The sequence below is a fragment of the Hippocampus guttulatus genome, chromosome 2, assembly GCF_054856545.1.
Source record: "Hippocampus guttulatus isolate MCC_2025c chromosome 2, RoL_Hgut_1.0, whole genome shotgun sequence".
In the NCBI taxonomy this organism is placed as follows: Eukaryota; Metazoa; Chordata; class Actinopteri; order Syngnathiformes; family Syngnathidae; genus Hippocampus; species Hippocampus guttulatus.
Window position 1 is genome coordinate 34,503,633 of NC_141262.1, and position 20,240 is coordinate 34,523,872.

The 20,240-nt window shown below is 43.6% G+C and overlaps 1 protein-coding gene across 1 annotated transcript; it reads left to right on the forward strand.

Annotated features, from left to right (window-relative positions):
* Positions 1-7,347: 7,347 nt before the first annotated feature.
* Positions 7,348-17,683, forward strand: fhdc2 (FH2 domain containing 2). The gene is made up of 12 exons (XM_086105853.1): positions 7,348-7,461; positions 8,387-8,887; positions 9,471-9,532; positions 12,055-12,157; positions 12,373-12,458; positions 12,686-12,786; positions 13,005-13,075; positions 13,526-13,633; positions 14,000-14,070; positions 14,306-14,423; positions 14,534-14,698; positions 14,782-17,683. Exons 2-12 carry the CDS (start codon positions 8,438-8,440, stop codon positions 16,660-16,662), a joined length of 3,216 nt encoding a protein of 1,071 aa, XP_085961979.1. The 5' UTR covers positions 7,348-7,461; positions 8,387-8,437; the 3' UTR covers positions 16,663-17,683.
* Positions 17,684-20,240: the final 2,557 nt, after the last annotated feature.

Consider the following 20,240-nt stretch of genomic DNA (forward strand, 5'->3'; position numbering starts at 1 on the left):
ACTGTCTCTCTCTGCGGATGACATCACTGGTTGGCATCAAGAAGCGTGGGGGAATAATTAGGTTTTAGATGGTTGAAGTAACCATGAGTGTGTGCAATGCAGCACGGAATTTGCACGGATTTACTCAACAAGAAGCACGTACATTTTGATCGCTGCGGAGGTATAAATATGACTCAGTAGAATGTTCATTTGGGGAAATAAAACCAAATCATTTATCGGTACATTTCAGGTCAACACATCTTCGGGTGGGAACAGTGCTTTGACATATAATTTCTTCGATAAAAAAACAAAACAAAACAAAACACAATCATATGAACATTTAACAAGACTGTGGGTTGGTTTAGCGTTTGCGTGAGAAAGGAGGAGAACTTGTTTTAATAACTCACTATAGACTTCATACATGACCACCTCAGCAAAGCCTTGCAGTTCACTACGCTTTGCACGACATACACGGCCTACTCAAGGCAAAGCCTTTATTTGCACGATGCGCTTTGTCAACCTCTATTTAGTTGCTTCTTTACAACACACCCAGGCCCTTTGAATATTAACCGTGTGATCACTCTTGCCACACAAGCAGGCTCTCTGGACCCCCAATCAACTCAGCCCAGCTCCCCTGCCGCTTGCTTCGGGGCTTTGTGTCAAACCACAGCTTGGTATACACACAATTGTCATTCACTGTGATGGAAATGTTGGAGAAGCAATGCTTCACTCACGTTGTCGAAACATTTCGATTCACACATCAAGCAAATTGCTAAACGTGAGGGGAAAAAAATTGGCTGATTTGCTGCAGGATGTCTCTGGCTTATTGTAAGATGCTAGTGAAGTGCAACTGTTGTCCTCACCGGTGTAATGAGCGTGGCAGCCGGGGCGGGAAGGTTTCTGAGGGTGGCAGCGTCTGAGCTGGTGCTTTTTGCAGGCCAATAATCTCCTTTATTGAGTCTCAGGAAATCCTAATTGGAGTCTGAAGTGGCCCTTGTGGCCAGATGCGCGAAGACAAACGGTCTAACCCAACCCCCAAGGACAACTGACCACAAGCACCTCAGTCTCCTTGCCACCTGCTGAGTTTAATTTAAACTCGCAAACACACAATAACCAAGAACAACTGACCAGAAGTACCCCGGCATCTTTGGGGAATCCCATTTAGAAGCGAAACTAAAAGGAACATATGAGCCACTCCTTCACTTCCAGTGCTAAAACATTATTCCACGCTTGGGTGATATTGCCAACAAAAGATACACATTCAGGACAGGATATAAAAACACCTCAGAAACCTTATCCTGGTTTCTCAATTGACTCAGGCCTTGGTACTACAAAAAACGCAAATCACAAAATATTTGATTATTTATTCATCATTAAAAAAATTGAGGATTACATAAGGATTAGCGCACAGCAATTGCTACAGAATGATAAACCGGCCATTGGTTGTGCGGTGGTTCACATCGCTGATACAATCAATTCCCTTTTTTTTCCGGTCAGAATGAAACAAGACACAGCTGTGAATGTCAAACTTAAAAGTGGAGGGGAAACATGAGATGTTTTGAAAGCATGACAGTAATAAAACAATGGAAGACGTGATAAGCACGGTTTACAAAAAAGAACCAAAAATACCGATGCATACATTTTAAATCATTTTAACAATAACAAGATACTAAAAACAAATACTAAATTCCCCAAATGACCAGAAACTAGTGCTGGACACATACAGAGGAGGAACATGTTGTCTTGATTGTTTGTATAATGTGCCTCCTGAGTCACTCACTGTCGTAAAAATAAGGAGAAAAGTTAGCTAACGGTTAGCCTAGCTTCTTGTATTTCTTTTTCTTCAGTCTCTCACAGGGCAGACTTTGCACTACCCCAGGCATGTGGTTTGGGTGAGAAGATTGTTGGTGGAAATTTTGTTGTGCGCGGTGCATGGTTTTTACAAACTACAAAAATAACTAACACTAATATATAAAAAAAAAAACATTTTTGTTAATGACATCATATAAAAACAAGTGCCGGTAAAATAAATAAATAAATAAACGAAGCATTAAAACAACACTTGAAGTTTCTAAAAATAAAAAATAAAATTTGAGTGAAAATGTCTCTCATTCTCACCTCAATTGATTTTATAAATGAGCTTTCAGGGTTAATTTTAGATGTAGTATTACTTTACATGCATACAGAAGAAACAAGGACAAACACTCATTTGGGAATTGTACTTTACTACATTGTACTTTGAGACATTTTTAAAACCTTGCACTTAACCAATAAGAGCGACATGAATGAGATCAACGCAATATGATTTGATGAGAAGTAAGTGCCAAGATCTTCTGGCAATCGTCATTTCTGCATCATTGCTTTTCCGGCCTTCTCCCGGAACACGGGGGCTGAGAAAAACTAATAGCTCACATGAAAAACCAAGCATTCACACAAATATGTAGCAGGGAAGCTTTTTATGGTGTGTCTCAAATCCTGAGTCATGCTGTCTTATCTCTGCACATCATTATGTTTGTGTCACCGTCTAACTGCATGTCTGTGAACCCCCGCACAGCAGCAAACAGTGTGTGAAGTCCTCTTGAGATTTTCATGTATAGCTGCATGGGCGTTGACTCATCTAGATTCTGGAGATCGACATTGATTTTTTGTGTGGGGGTGCATCATCACAGTAAAAGAAGCAGACTGACCCGTTTGAGTGTCTATGTATCTCTTGCCTAGCTTTCTGACTTGTGGTCAGTCCACAGATCGTTGTCAGGCCATAACCGCATGTGAGTGCAGATCTAAGGAGCCTGGGTTTGATTAAGGAGACCCCCCCCCCACCAGACTCACCGTCACAGCTCCAGATCAGACCCAGGTGGTTGTGTGTTTTCTCATACAGGCTGTGTTTAAAAATACCACAGCACACAAACGTAGTCACACTGACCTATTTATTCGACCACAAAATCCAGAAGGCATGATAATTGCATACTGCAACATCAATACCTTCAGTTTTACAGTCTCGTTTACACGACATATATGGGGCACCAGGGCATACGATCCATACTATGGATTTCTTTACAGCTTGGTTGTTACCACCATTGCGAAAAAATTGTAGTTGGGGCTTTTGAGTCACATTACTTATATATACTTATATATACATAGCAAAAGTGAGTTTTGTATTGTGATGTAGTGTGCGTACATCCACGTACGAGAACAATTCTTTCCCTTTTGCGCAGCACGTCAAGGTCTTCTCTTAAGAGTGAAATCATGGCATGAAGGGATAGAGAGATGGGCCTCCACAATACTCACAAGGTTTAATGACTTGCAATGGGTCAAAAAACGTGAGGTTCCCATCGGAATCTTACACGTGAACACCCTCATGCGCATTCATTCATTAAATAATGGAAGCACATGCACTGAAGCTCACTGTTATGCAAAGAGGGCCTGTAAACACATTGCAGATTGTTTTGCCTCCTGGAGTTTTGTCCATTACTATCTGCTGAGCTGGAGACTTTACACAGTTCTGATTGGCAGATATTTTACATTTATACTACATTTCTGAGTGGTCCTTTTCATTTTCGGTCAGAAATGGTTTTCAATTATCAAATTTTTAAAATCATTTAGATCAAGAACGTACTTACTATGTCACATGCAGGTACCGCACAAGCAGACACGCTAAAAAATAAAGAAGAAAAATCAAATAAAAACAACAAACACACACACACACACACATAGCATTGTCACTGGTGAAATAAAAACAATATGAGACAATGTCATCGCAGTCTATGGGACCAAAAATTATACGACACTATTTTATTTATTTGGATACGTATTTGCTTGTGTGGTGCCTGCGAAGTACCAGTAAGTACAGTATGTTCTCGATGCCAAGTGTCTGTCGCCGACGACTCGGACAGACTAGGGCAGCCTGAAATCATTATGGCACAATGACAGATGGATTGACGTACCCACCACTGTTAATTGTTATTATTTTTTCCCAATGCATTTCAATGGGTGTCAATTATATGCAAACTTTGGCTACATGTGGAATGGGCCAATCCAAATCCCCTGCAAATAGTGGGGGTCAACCGTACAGTAAATAACCTACCGGTGGTTTAACTCTGTTCAATAGATTGGTCCATCTTCTAATCGGATCGGTGATCACTGATCAGGTAGTTGTTGTTTTTTTTTTAAATTCGCAGATCGGTAATCATGTCCAAAATCGTGATCGTGTCAACTGATCTCTACCACCATGTCAGTTCATGAGTGCTGGAAAATGCTCAGGCTTGCTGTGTGGACTATAAAGCAGCCCTCTCTCAACAGTGGCATTTCCTTGTCCTCTTAGAACGCCACTGTACACTGGGATGTGAGCAACTGAACAGAAAATGAAGTTTCCTGAGAGAGGTTTGCTCTGGCATGGGTACACTCAAACCATGCCCTAGTGCACAGCAACAACAATAGTCAGATCTGTGAGGTCATAACCTCCTAATTACTGCAGATCATGAGGCGATGACAGTCACTTGTCGGTGTTGCCTGTGATCGAGGCTACCTGTTGCTGTCGCACCTCTGATGAAAGGTCATTGTGGGAATGGGCCTGGCACCATCTGGGCCATTTCAGCACCACAGTACAACTTCTAGCCTCTTGGTTTTCATCCATGATATCTTTTTTCCCAACTGGCACTTGTATGGAAATCATTTGTCAAGTCTGAGAGCCATCCGCTCCTGCTCTCAGGTTCTCAATAGTAGACTTTTCTTGCTTGATCAAGGCCTTCTACACTGGTTGGCGATCACAGGCCTGCTTTGTAGACAGCAGAGGCTTAGGTGTCATCATCATGTACTGTACATGATGTAATAGAAAGCAGTGGCATTGTTTGTCCGTTAACCCTGCGCTTGTGTTGGTTTTCTAACATTCCAAAAAGATCCCATTTAGGTCAAATGAAGATACTAAATTAGGGCCTCAAACTTGGGAGTCATTTGCAAGATTAGATTTTGCGGCCTGCTCTTTGATATCAAAGTTTAAAGTTTTTTTGCCATGTGGTTACCCTGGGCATAACATCATTCGAAAGGGACACCAAGTGGAAGGAAGCTATTTTTTTGCCACTTAATCCCAGTCAAGTACTGTATTTTTCAAAACCTACCATGGACAGAATAGTTGACAAGAACAGCCAATTTCAAGAAAAACAGTAGCCAGAATGTTGTTGTTGTTGTTGTCGAGCACACGTCTACGTACATACATGTCTTGTATGTACGGGGAAAGTTGCAGCGCTCAAGAAATTAAATGTCATGACTCAACAAGACAAGCTGAGGAGTAAGCAAAAGTACAAAGTACCAGTGAGATGAGAGAGAGAGGACCGTGTCACCAATGTTTTTCATGTTTTGAACAACCGTTCATGTTCTGAACTGCGATGAATAAGATTAAATAGAGTGGATTAATTCTACTTTTATCGAATACTTAAATCCCTTTTCTGTGGGATACTTGATGCGGCCCAGAGACACCAAAACTCTCTCTCCAGCTGTCCCCCCACATGAGTTGACTTTGAGACCCCTGCTCTAAATTTTCCATAGTTGTGAATGTGAGTGGAAATTGTTATTTGTGTCGTGTGATTGGCAGGTGAGCCGTTCAGGGCGCACCTCGTCACTTGCGAGAACAGAGACGACCCGAATGAGAACAAACACGATGGTAAATTGCTGGCCAGAGTAATGTAAACTGTGGCATTAATAGGAAAGTTGCCGTACATTACTTTAGTAAAGCATTTTACGACTGCATTGTAACACTGTACTGCATTTATAGTGTCATCCTTTTTTCCCACTGTCTCTCCCTCAACTAGGTGGGGCGGATGGCGAGACAGTCTAAAACCCTTAACATAAGTGTAAAACAAAAGCTTAACATCACGTTAAATCGATAATTATGCCCACTACAGCGTCCTAAAATATCAGAACAATCGTCCAGGTATTGTGCAGTTTTATGGACAGTAAGTCTTTTCTTCTCCATAGATGCTCATTGTAGAGAAAATCACAACATTGTTGAATATCAGAAAACTGCAATAAATTGTCACCACAATTAATCAATATAGACAATTTGCTTATGGGCACGTCAACCTCTGAAATCGTGACAATTATTGCCTCCATTTTTTGCCTCCATTCCACAACACTAAGCTGTATTGTGAGTGCCTGTTGAGAGGAAGATGTAAATGTCCATGAAATTCCAAATCTAGGGCAATCCTTCTAATATTTGCAGTGATTGTCCATTTGTAGAGATGTCCATAAAAATTGATCACAGTTTTCTGACGTCAAGTGAAGAGGAAAACACTTAATGCCCATTGCGATCATTTTAATATTTTCAACAGGTAGAAGTGGGCATGAGTTGAGATATGCACATAAGTTGTGTTGACAATTGATCATGGTTTTTGGATATAAAGCGATGTTAAACTTTTTTTTACATTTAAGTGTTTTGGACTGTCCCCAGATGGCTTTCCTCTGTCTTGAGTTTGGAACATGAATCCGTTTGTTCTGATAAAAGTTGTGAAGGTTCACCATATAATCAAGCCTTTTCAGTACCATTTACGTCTATCAATTCACTTTCTATAGCACTTGACCTCATGATGGTTGCAGGTAAACTGGCACATATCCCAGCTGACATCCTTGATTGGTGTGACATTATTCTTTGCTGATTTTAGTAGCAATGCCCTTTTGCTTGGAGAAAAACAAAACACTATATGTCAATGCTGCCCATCTGCCCCCACAGTTAAGAGGCACTGGATTTAGAATAGGTTTGCATGTTGTCTGTGTGTTTTTACGGATTTTCTCCCCATGAATACCCCGCATGATACCCCTCCCACCATTTTCCCCAAAACGTGCATGGTGTATTTTTTTTATTTTTTTTTTATGGTGCGAATGTAAATGCGAATGGTTGTTTGTCGATATGTGCCCTGTGACTGGTGACAAGTCCAGGATGTACCCCACCTTGCTTCAGTCAGCTCGAATGGGCTCCAACTCCGACCGTAAACAGGATAAGCAGTAGAATAGGATGACTGAATGATAACAAATTACATACTATATTGGGTCAACAGCTTTCCACAGTAGCCTACCTAGGGAGTAGTTTCAGACTTGCTCCAATTTAAAAATAAAATGTATTCTGGGAGAGCTTTACATTTTTAGTGTAACTGTAATTGTGATGGATTTTCATTGACGTTTTAGTCTGTAAACACCATAAAAATCCAAAAGAAAACAGTAGATGTGGACCGTAGTTGTGTGAAACTGAGCGTACTGCAATCTGACAACGCTAATTCCGCACCCCATGGAAAAAACTGGGAGGAAAAAAAAATCAAGGCATCAGCCTGCGAGCGAGAGCGCGCCTGCGCGTCCCCGACCAAAACTTTTCACTTCTCCTCACGAGTTGACTCCAGCGGGTGGATCGGCTGTCTGTTTACAGGGATGAAGAGGAATTAAAAGCGAGAGTGAAATGTTCATTTAAAGTGGTTATTGCCCTCTGGTTGCTTACATCAGGTAAGTGAACATTTGACTAGGTTCACACTCACGCATCGCAATATTGCAATATCAAGAGTATATAATACGTATACTAGAGTTCATCCAGAATTACGATTTGGGGGGGGGGGGGGGGGAACGTTTAAGTCGCAGAAAGTTGAGTTGTACCGAATGTGATGGTTTTTTTAATGGCCAAATGACGCTCAAAACGCCATTACGCCATTTATTGTATGCATGCGTATAATCAATTGTGTGCGTGTTTATATTCAATCGAAGTTAAGAAAAACAAGTTTCGTGCAGTGAGCTCAGCCTAAAATCTTTCGCAGTTGTCATTTTCTTTTCAAACCAAACAGCCAGCCGCGCAGTATTTGTGCCCAAACTCCGCGTTGCGATCAACGTCTTTGAACCAGCCTGCTCAAACTTCTGAGTCATACCTAATTGCATTACTAATCCTGCTTAAACCTGCCGGTACAAGTGTGTGCAACCAGCTTTCAGCCGTTAACTTCTCATAACGAGGGAGGGGAAAAAAATAATGTCAAGTCTACACCCTGTGCTTTTTTGTGTGGTTAGAATTACATCATTCTACATCGCCGTGGTGATTGCATGTGTTCTAATTAGAAGGGATCGGCGTTCGCTGCAGGTGTGTTAGCATGCATGTGAGCACAACAGGATGGGACAAGCAGTTCAAACAGCTTACTGTGCAGAAGTCAAATATTAGCATATACTTTCCCTGCCTCAAAAAAAAAGGCAAGATGGAAAGTTGAAGCACGGGTTATATTTCAAGCCAGAAGTGCTAATGAAAGGGAAGGACTGGGCCATTAAGTCAGGTGAGGTCATGTGTGGCGTCTTCCTGCTTCAAACCCCTGGATGAGACCACTTTCCTCTTTCTTTTCATGTTCAATATTGTCTGAGATTTCATTTTTGTTCTTGTTGTCTTCTTTCTTAGGCTGGTGGACTTTTGAACTGTGTGCTTGGAAAGATGTCTCCAACCAAGTAGATGCTGATCAACGTGACTCTCGCCGTCAAGGAATCTCGTGCCTTTCATGGAACACTGCCTCCTATCCCCAACGATCCGTTGCCTGTGACAGTGAAAGTCATGGATTCATTCACGGTGGCGGTGCCTGTCCTGGCACCTCCACCGCCACCGCCACCGCCCCCTCCTCCGCCACCACCACCTCCTCTCTCGTCGCCTTTGAGCCGGACGGACAGCGGCCATCGAAGCCGGCTGAGAAAGCTCAACTGGGAGCGTATCCCCAAAGAGAAGGTGGAAGGGAGGAACAGCGTGTGGAGCGGTGCGGGCCCGGGGGAGGACGAGTTCCCCATCGATTTGCACTCTCTGGACGAGCTCTTCGGCCAGAAGGACAATAAGCCTCAGGACAGGAACAACACTTTGAGACGGCGGTCTGCTCTGCTGCGCTGCAGAACTCCTCAGGATAGCCCAGAAGAGGTCAGTGTACACTTTTAAAAGTGCTCAGTCAAGAGTCAGCCTAAGTCAATCAAAATCCTAAAGGGACAGAACCAAGGCTGGGTTATTTAGAGGTATCCAGCGCACTGGAGAGAGGATTTGACCCAGCATGCTGGTCAAGATTTTGATCAAGCAGATAGTAAAAGCTACCCACACTAATGAGTTAAAATGACCTAGAAATTGGTGACAATGTTATCAGTGAAGCCGTGGTTAAAACCAATCCTACTTTTATTACCAACATCTGAACCCCAGCCCTTGTCTCCAAAGGTAGCGACGTTACCTCCTGAGCCATCTAGCCACCGCTAAGAATTTCCAAGAATGCTACATTCAATTTACTTTAGCTTCAGAATGCCAACAAGGCTTCAGCTCTTCAGCTTGCCTCAATCCAATCTTAAACACAATTTTCTGCGTCAAAATAATCAACCCACCCTTGGTTGAAAGGAACCCAATTTGCTCCAAATCCAGGGAAAACGACTCATCATTTTTTTTGTGTGTATGTGTTGTACCTACTAATAATTTTTACTGTAATTCCTTTCTCCTTTTTACAATGACTTTCATTTTACAGATCTCCCTACTGGACTCCAAACGCAGTATGAACATTGGGATATTTCTTCGCCAGTTCAAAATGTAAGCCCAACTTATTCTTACCTAGAACACATGAATAATTTTATATGACTTCAGTTTACAATATGGTGAGCAACTATTGCTGCGCTAAAAGTGACATTTGAGATTCTTTCAGATGACATGAATACGTGTGATTGTATTCTCAGAATCAGTATGATCTAGGATTCACAAAAGTATCACTCATTTCTAAATTGGTGCTGAAATTTTCTTTTCTTGATGATAGACATCAAGAGGTTTGTGACTTGTTCAAAAATATATAATTTCAGTGTATTATCCACATTTGGCTTTAGTTAACCAGATTTCTTCGCTCATTATTAAGATACACATTTATGCACATTGAAATAGGAATAATGTAGAAACTATGATTAAACTTTCCAATTGATGTATATAATGCATGATTAAGTGATCATGAAGATGATTGTTTTGAAGTCACTGAGGCAAATAGATTGACCACCTCGGTTTCAACCAGCAGACACACAGTTGTTTCAGTCCCCATTTAGTTTGGTGTCTAAAGTTGAAATGTGGTACATTAAAATACACTTTTCCTCATAATTAATTGTATTTGAAATGTTTATAAATAACATAATGTGAATTCAATAGCAGTCAAGTAATTATTGATCGTCGCTCTCGTCGATGAAGGGAATTTTGTCAAACGTCTCATAATATATTGTGGAAAGTGTTGGAAATAAAATCTTCCCTTGCAACATTATCAAAAGCGATTTAAAAAAAAAAAAAAAAGAAATCTGGGATATGCACTAACGTCATGGACCAGTCCATGGCTCATGCAAGACTCATCTCCTCACAGCCTCTCTGGAAATGAGTTTCTCTCTCTCTCTTTCTGTGTGCGTGTGTGTGTGTGTATGGTTTCCTCTTTTTCTTAAATCTTGTTCAATCCAGTCAAGAGAACAAGCATGTTTAATTGTGCCCGAGGGGTTCAAGTCTCGATTTGAACTACCATAAATCAAACGGCATGGAATCGGTGCCAAAGGATTGAATGCACAGGGGGGCGGTGCGAGCGTCATGGGTGTGTTCCTGTCGAAATGGCAGGGGGACAGGTGCAGGGGAGCTTCCAATCTCAGTCCACGGACTGGATGTCCTTAAGTGTCCACGTTTGACGCTCGGGAGTCAGAATTGACACTTACTAAGGCCCCGTGAGAGTGCTTCCTGTTTAAATGACCTCCTACTATATGGGGGACCTCACGAGTGACCTGAAGTCATCCACTCTCCTTGATTATTTATTTATTTAATGTCTGACTCAAAGCAACACTTCCCCTGGGCAAAATAGTTGTTTTGTAATCCATTATCTGTTGGAACAAATGTTGACTTGTTGTGCTGCTCAAGACTGAGTGACATGTCTATTCCAACCCGGATTTGTTGAGACTTGTGTGCAAGCCCAAGTGTGAAAAGTGCGTCTTTATGTTAACTTTTGTCTGGTCTAGAGCTTTCTTGACTTCTGTCAGTGCAAATGGAGCTTCTGTCGAAATGTGGCATCAGTTCCTTTTTGTCTGTTTGTCTGTTTTTGAGTGCATGGGAACAAACTTCACTGTTTTTGTACCAGAGGCAGAACTTACTAAGATGAAAAACAAGAGGTATATATAATGATTCCTGACACAGAACAACTTGGGATATTTTATTGTCATTGGCACGTGTATAAAAGCAACAACAAAAGATCTCATTAAGAAAAAGGATATGAAGACTGTCTGCCAAGTCCCAAGGGGGTTTTGAAATAAGCAAACACTGTTCATACGAGAAGCTAAGGTAGCGCCAATGGAAAATAACTGCAACAGAGGTGCAGTGCGCTCAACGAGGCTTGTCTAAATGGAATAGTGCCAACTTTGGTACATGGGCAAACTGCCATCACGTGAACAAAATGATTCCTCAACTTTATTCAGATCCTCGCGAAAATCGAATAAGAGTGATCTTTCAAAGTTATGTGAAGTTGCTGTCATTGTGTGCTGAATGGTGTGATAAAATGTCGAGGCACAACACCACCTTCGCTCCTTTGTGCTTGGTGGAGGTAATAAATCTCAGTTATTTTGCAAGGGCGCTATTATTAAATTTGATGGAATGCTGGTATTGGGTATCTTTAGATTGTTCGACGGAATCTCTTCTTGTGACAGGGGAGTGTGTATATTCTCACAGGCTACCATATGTGTTGGTATTGCAGTACGAGGGTGTGTCTGTAATTCGCTACGAGATGAGGTTAATAGGCAAACTGCTGGAGCGACGGGTGAGCTGTGCCACTGGGTAAGACAGCCACAGGCCAACCAGATCAGCTTCTCTAGCGTCCCAAAGAAACTCCAGACATGTTGTGCATGATAGACAAGCAAGTTTCCAGTGTGGCGTCAACTGACTGATAAGAAAAAGGAAAAACCTCATTATCTCGCGATTGTGTGAAAACAAAGAGGTGATATTGCTCACAGGAGCAGGGTTGGGACATTGTGAGTCTGGTAGCCTTGTTGCACGCATGATGTCATACTCATGGATCATTTTGTGGGATTTAGTTTTTTTTTTTTCCCCCACAGGCCGGCGAAGGAGATAGCTGAGGATATCAGGCACGGAGCTGGAGACCGTTACGGAGCAGAGAAACTCACGGAGCTCTGCAAGCTGCTACCCGACATTGAGGAGGTAAAGTGCACCCACATGCCGCCGGCCAACCTCCTGACCTCCTCTGCTCACTCATCATCTGGCTTTGGTTAGGATGATCAAAAAGTTTACTGTTACGCCGCACTGTGTGATGTGCTCTGTTCCTGCAGGAACAGAGCATGGTCAAAGATATTGGAATCAACCGTTCAACAGGAATCTGCTTTGCTGGATTTTTCTCAACATCTGTTCTCTTTCAGGAATCTCGCCTGAGGAGCTTCAGCGGGGAACGTCGCTGGCTTGGAGAGCCTGATCTTTTTATGCTCCTGCTGGTGGAAGTCCCCAGGTACGCTCCATCGTAGCCCTGCTTTGGATATTATTACCCAGCATGTCCCCTGTACAGCACAGTGCTTTTTTTTGTTTTTTGCGTAGCTTGAGTGACTCACCTGCTTCCTCTTGTAATGACGCGTGTTTATTTAAGTGATGACCAAGAGTGCCTTTTTGTCTCCATTATCACTCATCCGTGCCTATTCACTCATCCGTCCTCCCACCCCCTTGCTCCCATTCCATTAGTTTTCGCCTTCGCTTGGATGCCATGATCCTACAGCAAGAGTTTGACCCCGCTCTGACCTCTCTGTGTGTGGCAGCCAGATGTCTGAGGGAGGCGGCTAGAGGTAAAGTAACAGCGGGGAGTTATGTACTCTGGCGCTATAAAGATCTTTGTCTTTTCCCTTTTTTGAATGCTCCCATATAGAATTAGTTAAGGGTGGTAAGTAGAGGATGTGAAAAGTAGATGATCTTCTTGTTTTAAGAGAAGCCCCCACCCCAATCAGGAACGTTGTAATGACTCAATCGCTTACAACGAAAACGTGTTCATTTTTGTCTCCCTTAGAACTGCTGAGCTGTCCTGAGTTACACTCCATCCTCCGTTTGGTGCTTAAAGCAGGGAACTACATGAATGCTGTGAGAGGCCCTCTTTTTATTTTGCGCAGTATTTATATTTTCTTGTTGCTGATAGTGTTGTGGTACACACGTCGGACTTGTGCGCGGGTGGCGTGGGATCGGTTCCCACTCCGTGACGGTGTGAATGTGGGTGTTCATGATCGTTTGGCTCTGTCTGTATCCTGCGACTGACTGGCGACCAGTTCAGGGTGTAGTCTGCCTTCTGCCTGAGGTCAGCTGGGATAGGCTCCAGCAACTCCCTGCAACCCTGTTCAGGATAAGCGGTGTTGAAAATGGTTGGATGCATTATATTTTCTTCGACTGAGCCACACAAAGCCACATTTTAAATTGTGTACAGTAAAGTACGTTATTTGCTAGGGGACTATGCCTGGTGTTTGTATCATTGTTTGTTTTTAAAATTGTCATGAGCTGAGCGTCTTTCTTTATCTGACCTTGTATGTGCTTACTCAGGGTGGCTACTCGGGGAATGCAGCTGGATTTCGAATTTCATCACTGCTCAAACTGGCTGACACCAAAGCGAACAAACCCGGCATGAACCTGCTTCATTTTGTAGCTATGGTAAGCGCTTGTGTGTGTGTGTGTTTGTGTGTGTGAATCCAATAATAGAAGATTCAATGAGTAGTTTGTTACATGGGGTGCGATAAAAGTCGAGGACGGTTCATTTCAAAGTGGCATAATTCAGTTTGCTTCAGAGGCATTCTGATTTGATTTGATTCGACACGGCCTTAGTTCGAAAGGGTGCGGTGCAATGAGTTTCTTGCCATTTCACAATATGAATGAACTTGTCAGTATTTCTAGGTACACAGTCGTATATGCAGCCTGTAGCCAGACTGGTCCTCACAGCGTCGGATTTTGGCGGCACTTTCAAATTACATTTGACTTAATTTGGAACATTGCTCTAATCATTTGTGTTTGTCTCCACAGGAAGCTGTAAAGAAGGATCAGAGTTTACTGTCATTTCCTAGCCAACTGGGCCATGTTGGCGCCGCTTCTAGGTCAGTCTCTTCCCAAAACATGGATACAGTTTGAATGCATATGAATATTATAAGCTGAAACTAATAACATTACTACACCCTTGTGACAGGCTTCAAATACTGATTTCAACTGAGATGTTTTTAAATGGTCCATTTGTTAAAATGGACCATTGTGCTTAAACATGTATTCCACCCAGCTAGACTAATGCTTTAAGGTGTAAAACTCTCTTTCATGTTATTTTTTTTGAAAACGTAGATTGTGCGAGGAGTCTATAATGGAGGATTTATCCAAGTTGAAAAGCAGAGTGCAGGCGCTGAAAGCAAATGTCCTGACAGAGAGAGAGATTTTGCAGCATGCGCAATCTTTCTTCGAGGTAAAACTCTCTTATTCATGTCCTCATTACCCAACCTAGACACATTTTTTTCCCCCCCAAAATACATGAACAAACTGATTGTTTATTCAAGTGTTTGCATCTGCGTGCAGGTGACAGAGGAGCGTCTAAAAGAGGCAGAGGATGAAGTTGAGGGCATGAGGATGTCAAGTCGAGCATTGGTGGATTTTTTCTGTGAAGACGACAGTACGTTTAAACTTGAGGAAGCCTGCAGGGTCTTTGACTTATTTTGCCAGCGCTTCCAAAAAGCTGTCAAGGTTCGATCTACAAATGAAATCAACTTCATATCATGTCAAGTTAAGCTGAAAGTTAAATGCACACATTTTCTCTTTTGCTTCAGGAGAATGCAGAGCGCGAGTTGAAGGAGCAGAAACGTCTGGAACGTCAGAGGGAGATCGCAGAGAAGCGTCGCTCAGTGGCTGTCTGCACGGGTCTCGACCTGAGAGATCCTCACAGTCAAGGGAACCAAGATGATCTGGAGAGACTCCTTGAGAAGAACTTGAGCCGCACCTGGAGCCGTCGTAGCCTGAGAAGTTCTGACACGCGCAGGTACTCTCACTGCCTGCCCAGCGACAAGAGCTTCCCAGAGCCGAGCACCAGCCCGACAGCCATCAGCTGTCACTCAAGCAGCTCATCTGACCATGAAACAGCCACCGCGCTTTGTAGCTCTCCAGAGACGGATGGCTTTTGTTCCCCAGTTGGTCAAGCAAGTGTCTTGGAAAGCGACAATAAGAGTCAGTCACGCCATTACCAGGCAATAAATCAGTGCATGGAGATTGTTCAAGAATCTCTCGTTGGATCGTATTCGCAACATGGACCTGGCTTCACGGTTAGGCAACAAGGGTCTGAGAGCATTCCTCTTCAAATACAGGCATCGGAAGTGAGTGGCCTTCCAAAAGTGGATGCAATGTCATGCAAGCAGAAGGCTAGCAAGAACACTGAGTTTCCACCCAACTCCTCCCGGGATGCTGCTGCTCTTAATGCCGATACCCCTTCGCTGTGCGCTAAAAGCCAGAACTCCGGTCCTAGACATAGTTTTGGAATGCCCCCAACTGACAGGAATAGTTCTCTTCAGAATAAATTAAACAGCTGTCGAGTTGGTGGGCCTGAACATCAGTCTCCTCACAAGACTGGAACGCTTCATAGCAACAACCGCCCAACATCAGTGAGCTTTCGGAGAACTGAGAAAGAATCACGTTTATCTGTTAAGGCGACAGATAAAGTGGCGTTGCAGCAACTAAACAGAAGGATGAAAGCAAGTGCTGCTATGTCTGGGCCCCATGAAAGTCTGAGGAAGCAGTTAAACACAAAAGGGGTGGTGACACCAGTCGCGGAGAACTGGATGCCACCCAGTCTTCCGGAGTTCAGCCAGTCACACCCAGAGGAGAACTCCGATGGGCAGAGTACGAAGAGGGAGCTTGCGAGGTCCTACTCCCATGTAGGGGAAACTCTAGAGTGCCGCACTCTTGTGAAAGGCCTCCGATCCTATGACACACTGTCACCACCGTCATCCCCGATCCCGCGACCAGGGCCGAGCCTCTGCTCCAAGTGGAAGAAAGAGAGGGAGGTTGAGCCGAGAACTCCGGCTTCTCCATCATTAAAGGAGGAGAGTCGTGCCTTGAAGGTTCCCATACGTGGTACCGTCAGAGCTAAGAGAGGACCTGGGTCACTTGTTGGACCTTCCAACAGCACAGGTGTTCCAAGGGTACGCCCCAAAACGGAGGCTACAAATAGTGCCCAAGTACCGTCCGCAAGTAGCCCAGCGACCTCCCGTTTATCCTTGCGTTCGTCTCCTATCACGCAGCCTGCCTCACTTCGCGCAGATGTGAAAAGAAGTGGTAGTGCACGAGAGAGACCGCAGACTGCGAATCAGCCGCAGATTCCTGGAAAGTCTTCCCTGACCCGTAGGACGTTGGAAAGACCAACAACAGAGAAGGTCTCAGGCAGGCCCCAGTCAACATTTGTTCGAGGAAGCCCTCTCCGCGTGGCAAAACGAGTCGCCCCGAACTCCGAGACTCGGTCTACTACCGCAACTCTCCCGGCCCACGGTCCATCTCCTGCCACAGCTAAGACCATACGTACGGCGGCCGTCATGTCTGGAGCCCGGAACAAAACTACTAAGACCACCAACACAGGCACCTGTGCTACCTCTAAAAATCCTTCAAGAATTACTGGCTCTAAAATGCTGCGACCGACTACAACTCAGCCACTGTGGAAATGAAAATAATATATTTTAGGCCTTTTTCGGTCTGTCTATACAGAGCTGGTTATCTCTGTACATGATCAGTTCCAATACATCAAGCATATACCATATTTTCCACACTAAAAGGCGCACTGGATTATGAGGCGCACCTTCAATGAATGGCCTATTTTGTAATTGTTTCCATACATTGGGCGCACCGCATTATAAGACGCAATCTACAATGCATCCACTAGATGGAGCTACGCTCAAGGAAACGCCAACAGAACGATCAGATGTCAGTAAAACTTATTTAATAAAGCAGCGACACGGTTCACTTAACCAACAGCAAGTTATAACATTGACTCGTTAACGTTGACCCCTCTTGCCGCCACTCCAGTTCCGTGTTCAACCGCGTAACCGACCGCCTTAAGTTTGAACTCTGCGTTGTCAGCATGTCTCGAGCAAGGAGCCATTTTGGGGTCGAAATATTACCGTAATGACCATACACAAGGCGCCTTGGATTTTAAGGCGCGCTGTGAGCTTTTAAGAAAATGGAAGGCTTTTAGGTGCGCCTTTTAGTGCGGAAAATACGGTACATGTGTTTTGGGATCATTTGTGACACATTAAGTTTTGTGTCCTCATGCACAAGTAGAAGAGTAAATCCTCTTCAGCCCTACCTCATCTTACAATGTAATGTGTATCCTTTGCAGGCAATAGGATACAACTCAATTGGTGTTTGAACAACGAGCCAAATCATCACGGTGTGCCCAATGAGACCGCTTGTGCTCTTGTTTAAGTGTATTGCTCGATGGAATTTTATATTTTGAACGCTGTGCGCCCTGTGCTGTCAGAAATAATTGTGTTCTCATCCCGTCTTGGTACAAACTTAGTATCCTTCTATTGTGCACAAACTGAACAGGCAGTGAGGACATTTTGTGTGTGCGTGTTTTTATTTTTTATATTGTATCAAAAGAATATATAATTTTATTGAACAGCATCGGCTCTTATTCACTGTTTTATGTGGATATGTAAATAGGATGAATAAAGAAGGTGATATGGACACATGGGTTTCTCTCTGTTCCAGCAGTCGACATCGATTGGTTAGCGTTAACTCAGACCAGCCGTTACTAAAACGGTTTCTTCCAAAAGTCAGGTTAATGTATAGCTAGTGGTGGGCAAGGCCTTCTCTGTTGACAGAAGCAGCGACCTATATTTACCAAGAAAATTCAAAAATCGGTTCTGTGAAATTGTGTCAATTCACTGCCAACCATCCAATTCTCTTTATTTTGGAGCAATTTCTTGGCTACCCTGCCTACAGTAGCCTACATAATCAAGGATGTTGATTTTTTTTTTTTTTTTTTTTAAATCAGTCAGGTTTCAAGTTTACCTCACGGGTCCGGTGAACTTGGCTGGCAACTAGTTCAGGGTGTAGAAGACTGCTGCGGCACGCCCCGCGACACTTGTGAGGATAAGCGGATCAGACAATTGATGAATGGATGGATGAAAGGTCTAGTTAACATGTCCACAATAATGTCAACAATTTTCCATCTTTGATTGGTTGGTCAGAGCAAGCCAAGTTTGACTCACAGAAGTCACATCTGTGGTGACAAGCACATATTATTCAATTTAATAATCCGCGTCTCTAGTGAGTATGACATTTCATTTACTTGTTTCATGTTTTTAACATGTTATTAGGTCATATATCTCGATTCTGAAGTACTAGCTCTGTGGACTTCATGATGATTGACAGAAGAATTTTAGTGTCTTCATGTAAACACAGGTGTGAGTTACTTGGGCCCGCCACTCACACTAGTGATCACGTTTGAAAGCACCTGAAGTGAACCATCACAAAAAAAACAACAACATTCCAGCTAATCTTATCATCCCTTCTTTTTCTGATCCGCTTTATATTCACAAGGGTCGTGGTGGGTGCTGGAGCCTATCCCAGCTGTCGTTGGGCAATAGGCGGGGGACACCCTGAACCAGTTGCCAGCCAATCGCAGGGCACACAGAAACAAATAACCATCCACGCTCACACTCACACCTAGAGACTACTTAGAGTGTTCCATTAACCTGCCATGCGTGTTTTTGGAATGGGGAAGGAAACCAGAGTACCAGAGAAAACCCACGCGGACACGGAGAGAACATGCAAATTCCACACTGGAAGGCCGAAGATTGAATCGAACCCTGCACCTCTGCACTGTGAGGTCGATGCGCTAACCAGTCGACCACCGGGCTCTTATCAAATACTGTATACCAAAATTCTATGAGATGTTAAACCTGCCACACTTTAAGGAAGGGGCTCACACACACCAAGAGGTGCAACCACCACAGTTTGGGAACCTTAACCCACCCTTGCCGTGCCATCTTATGGCATTTTTGTCACTTTTATTTCTTCTGAATTGTCCTTGTCTGCTGCATTTTGACACAATTGTGGAACCCCAATTCTGTAGGTGGCTGTTGCCATGGCAATGCCTGGGACGTTCCGGCAATTCTCCTCCCAAAACAAGGAGGTGGAAGGGTTGGGGCAAAGCTTGACAGCGGGTGTTAGTGTCCCAGTGGGAACTCTTTCTTCACAGACCGTAGTGACGCCGAAGTCTTTTGGGAAGGGGCGATAAAGTGGTGTCACTTTTTGTTCTTGAGTGTCCGGTGTGTCGCACAGCACTAGCCTTTTAACCTCGGTGTGTAAAGGTGACATCATCATTGGGTCTCCATTGGTACAAGACAGAGTGATCCCTCTTTTAGTTGCCTTTGTTTTTTTCTCAATGAATTTGAACAAAAAGAAACTTCAGGTTTCTTTTTCTTAAGGTCATATAAATGGGGTACAGATCCACCGATGGTTTGTGGATATGTGCATTTGAATAAATTCGGTTGCTTGCTTAATTCCTGTGAGGAAGATTAATAATCAACTAATCATTTTTTTATTTCATTTTTTAAATTTATTCAAAACTGATGGGAAAACTTCTCTCTGGATGTTCCAAACCTCTGTTTCAATGACAGCGTCTGCGAGAAGTTGTACCACAGCTGAGGCCCATCAAGAGCTGACTTGTTGTACTTAATCAAAATGACATCTTCCTGTGTGTGTGTGTACATATATACAGTATATATATACAGTATATGTGTGTGTGTGTGTGTGTGTGTGTGTGTGTGTATATACGCACGCGCGCGTGTGCGCGCACACACACACACACACACATATACCTAGGGGCAATTTAGAGTGTTCAATCAGCCTGCCATGCATGTTTTTGGAATGTGGGAGGAAACCAGAGTACCCGTAGAACCGGGAGGCCGGAGCTGGGATTGAACTCAGTACCTCTGCACTGTGAGGTTGACGCGCTAACCACTGGCCCACCGGCCCGCCCTCATGTAATATACCGTATGTAATAGTTCATTTTGATGGTGAGGCAAATATTGAATGAAAAATATAAATCAATTTGTCAAGTTATTTACACGGCGGCCCGGTAGTCCAGTGGTTAGCATGTCGACTTCACAGTGCAGAGGTACCGGGTCGATTCCAGCTCCGGCCTCCCTGTGTGGAGTTTGCATGTTCTCCCCGGGCCTGCGTGGGTTTTCTCCGGGTGCTCCGGTTTCCTCCCACATTCCAAAAACATGCATGG

What these genes read in the sequence shown, in the direction of transcription:
- fhdc2 (XM_086105853.1), top strand. Translation starts at nt 8,438, where the DNA reads ATGCTGATCAACGTGACTCTCGCCGTCAAGGAATCTCGTGCCTTTCAT. An exon ending in CTCAGGATAGCCCAGAAGAG is followed by an intron (nt 8,888 to 9,470) that starts GTCAGTGTACAC and finishes TTCATTTTACAG; the next exon opens with ATCTCCCTACTGGACTCCAA. An exon ending in TCTGAGGGAGGCGGCTAGAG is followed by an intron (nt 12,787 to 13,004) that starts GTAAAGTAACAG and finishes TGTCTCCCTTAG; the next exon opens with AACTGCTGAGCTGTCCTGAG.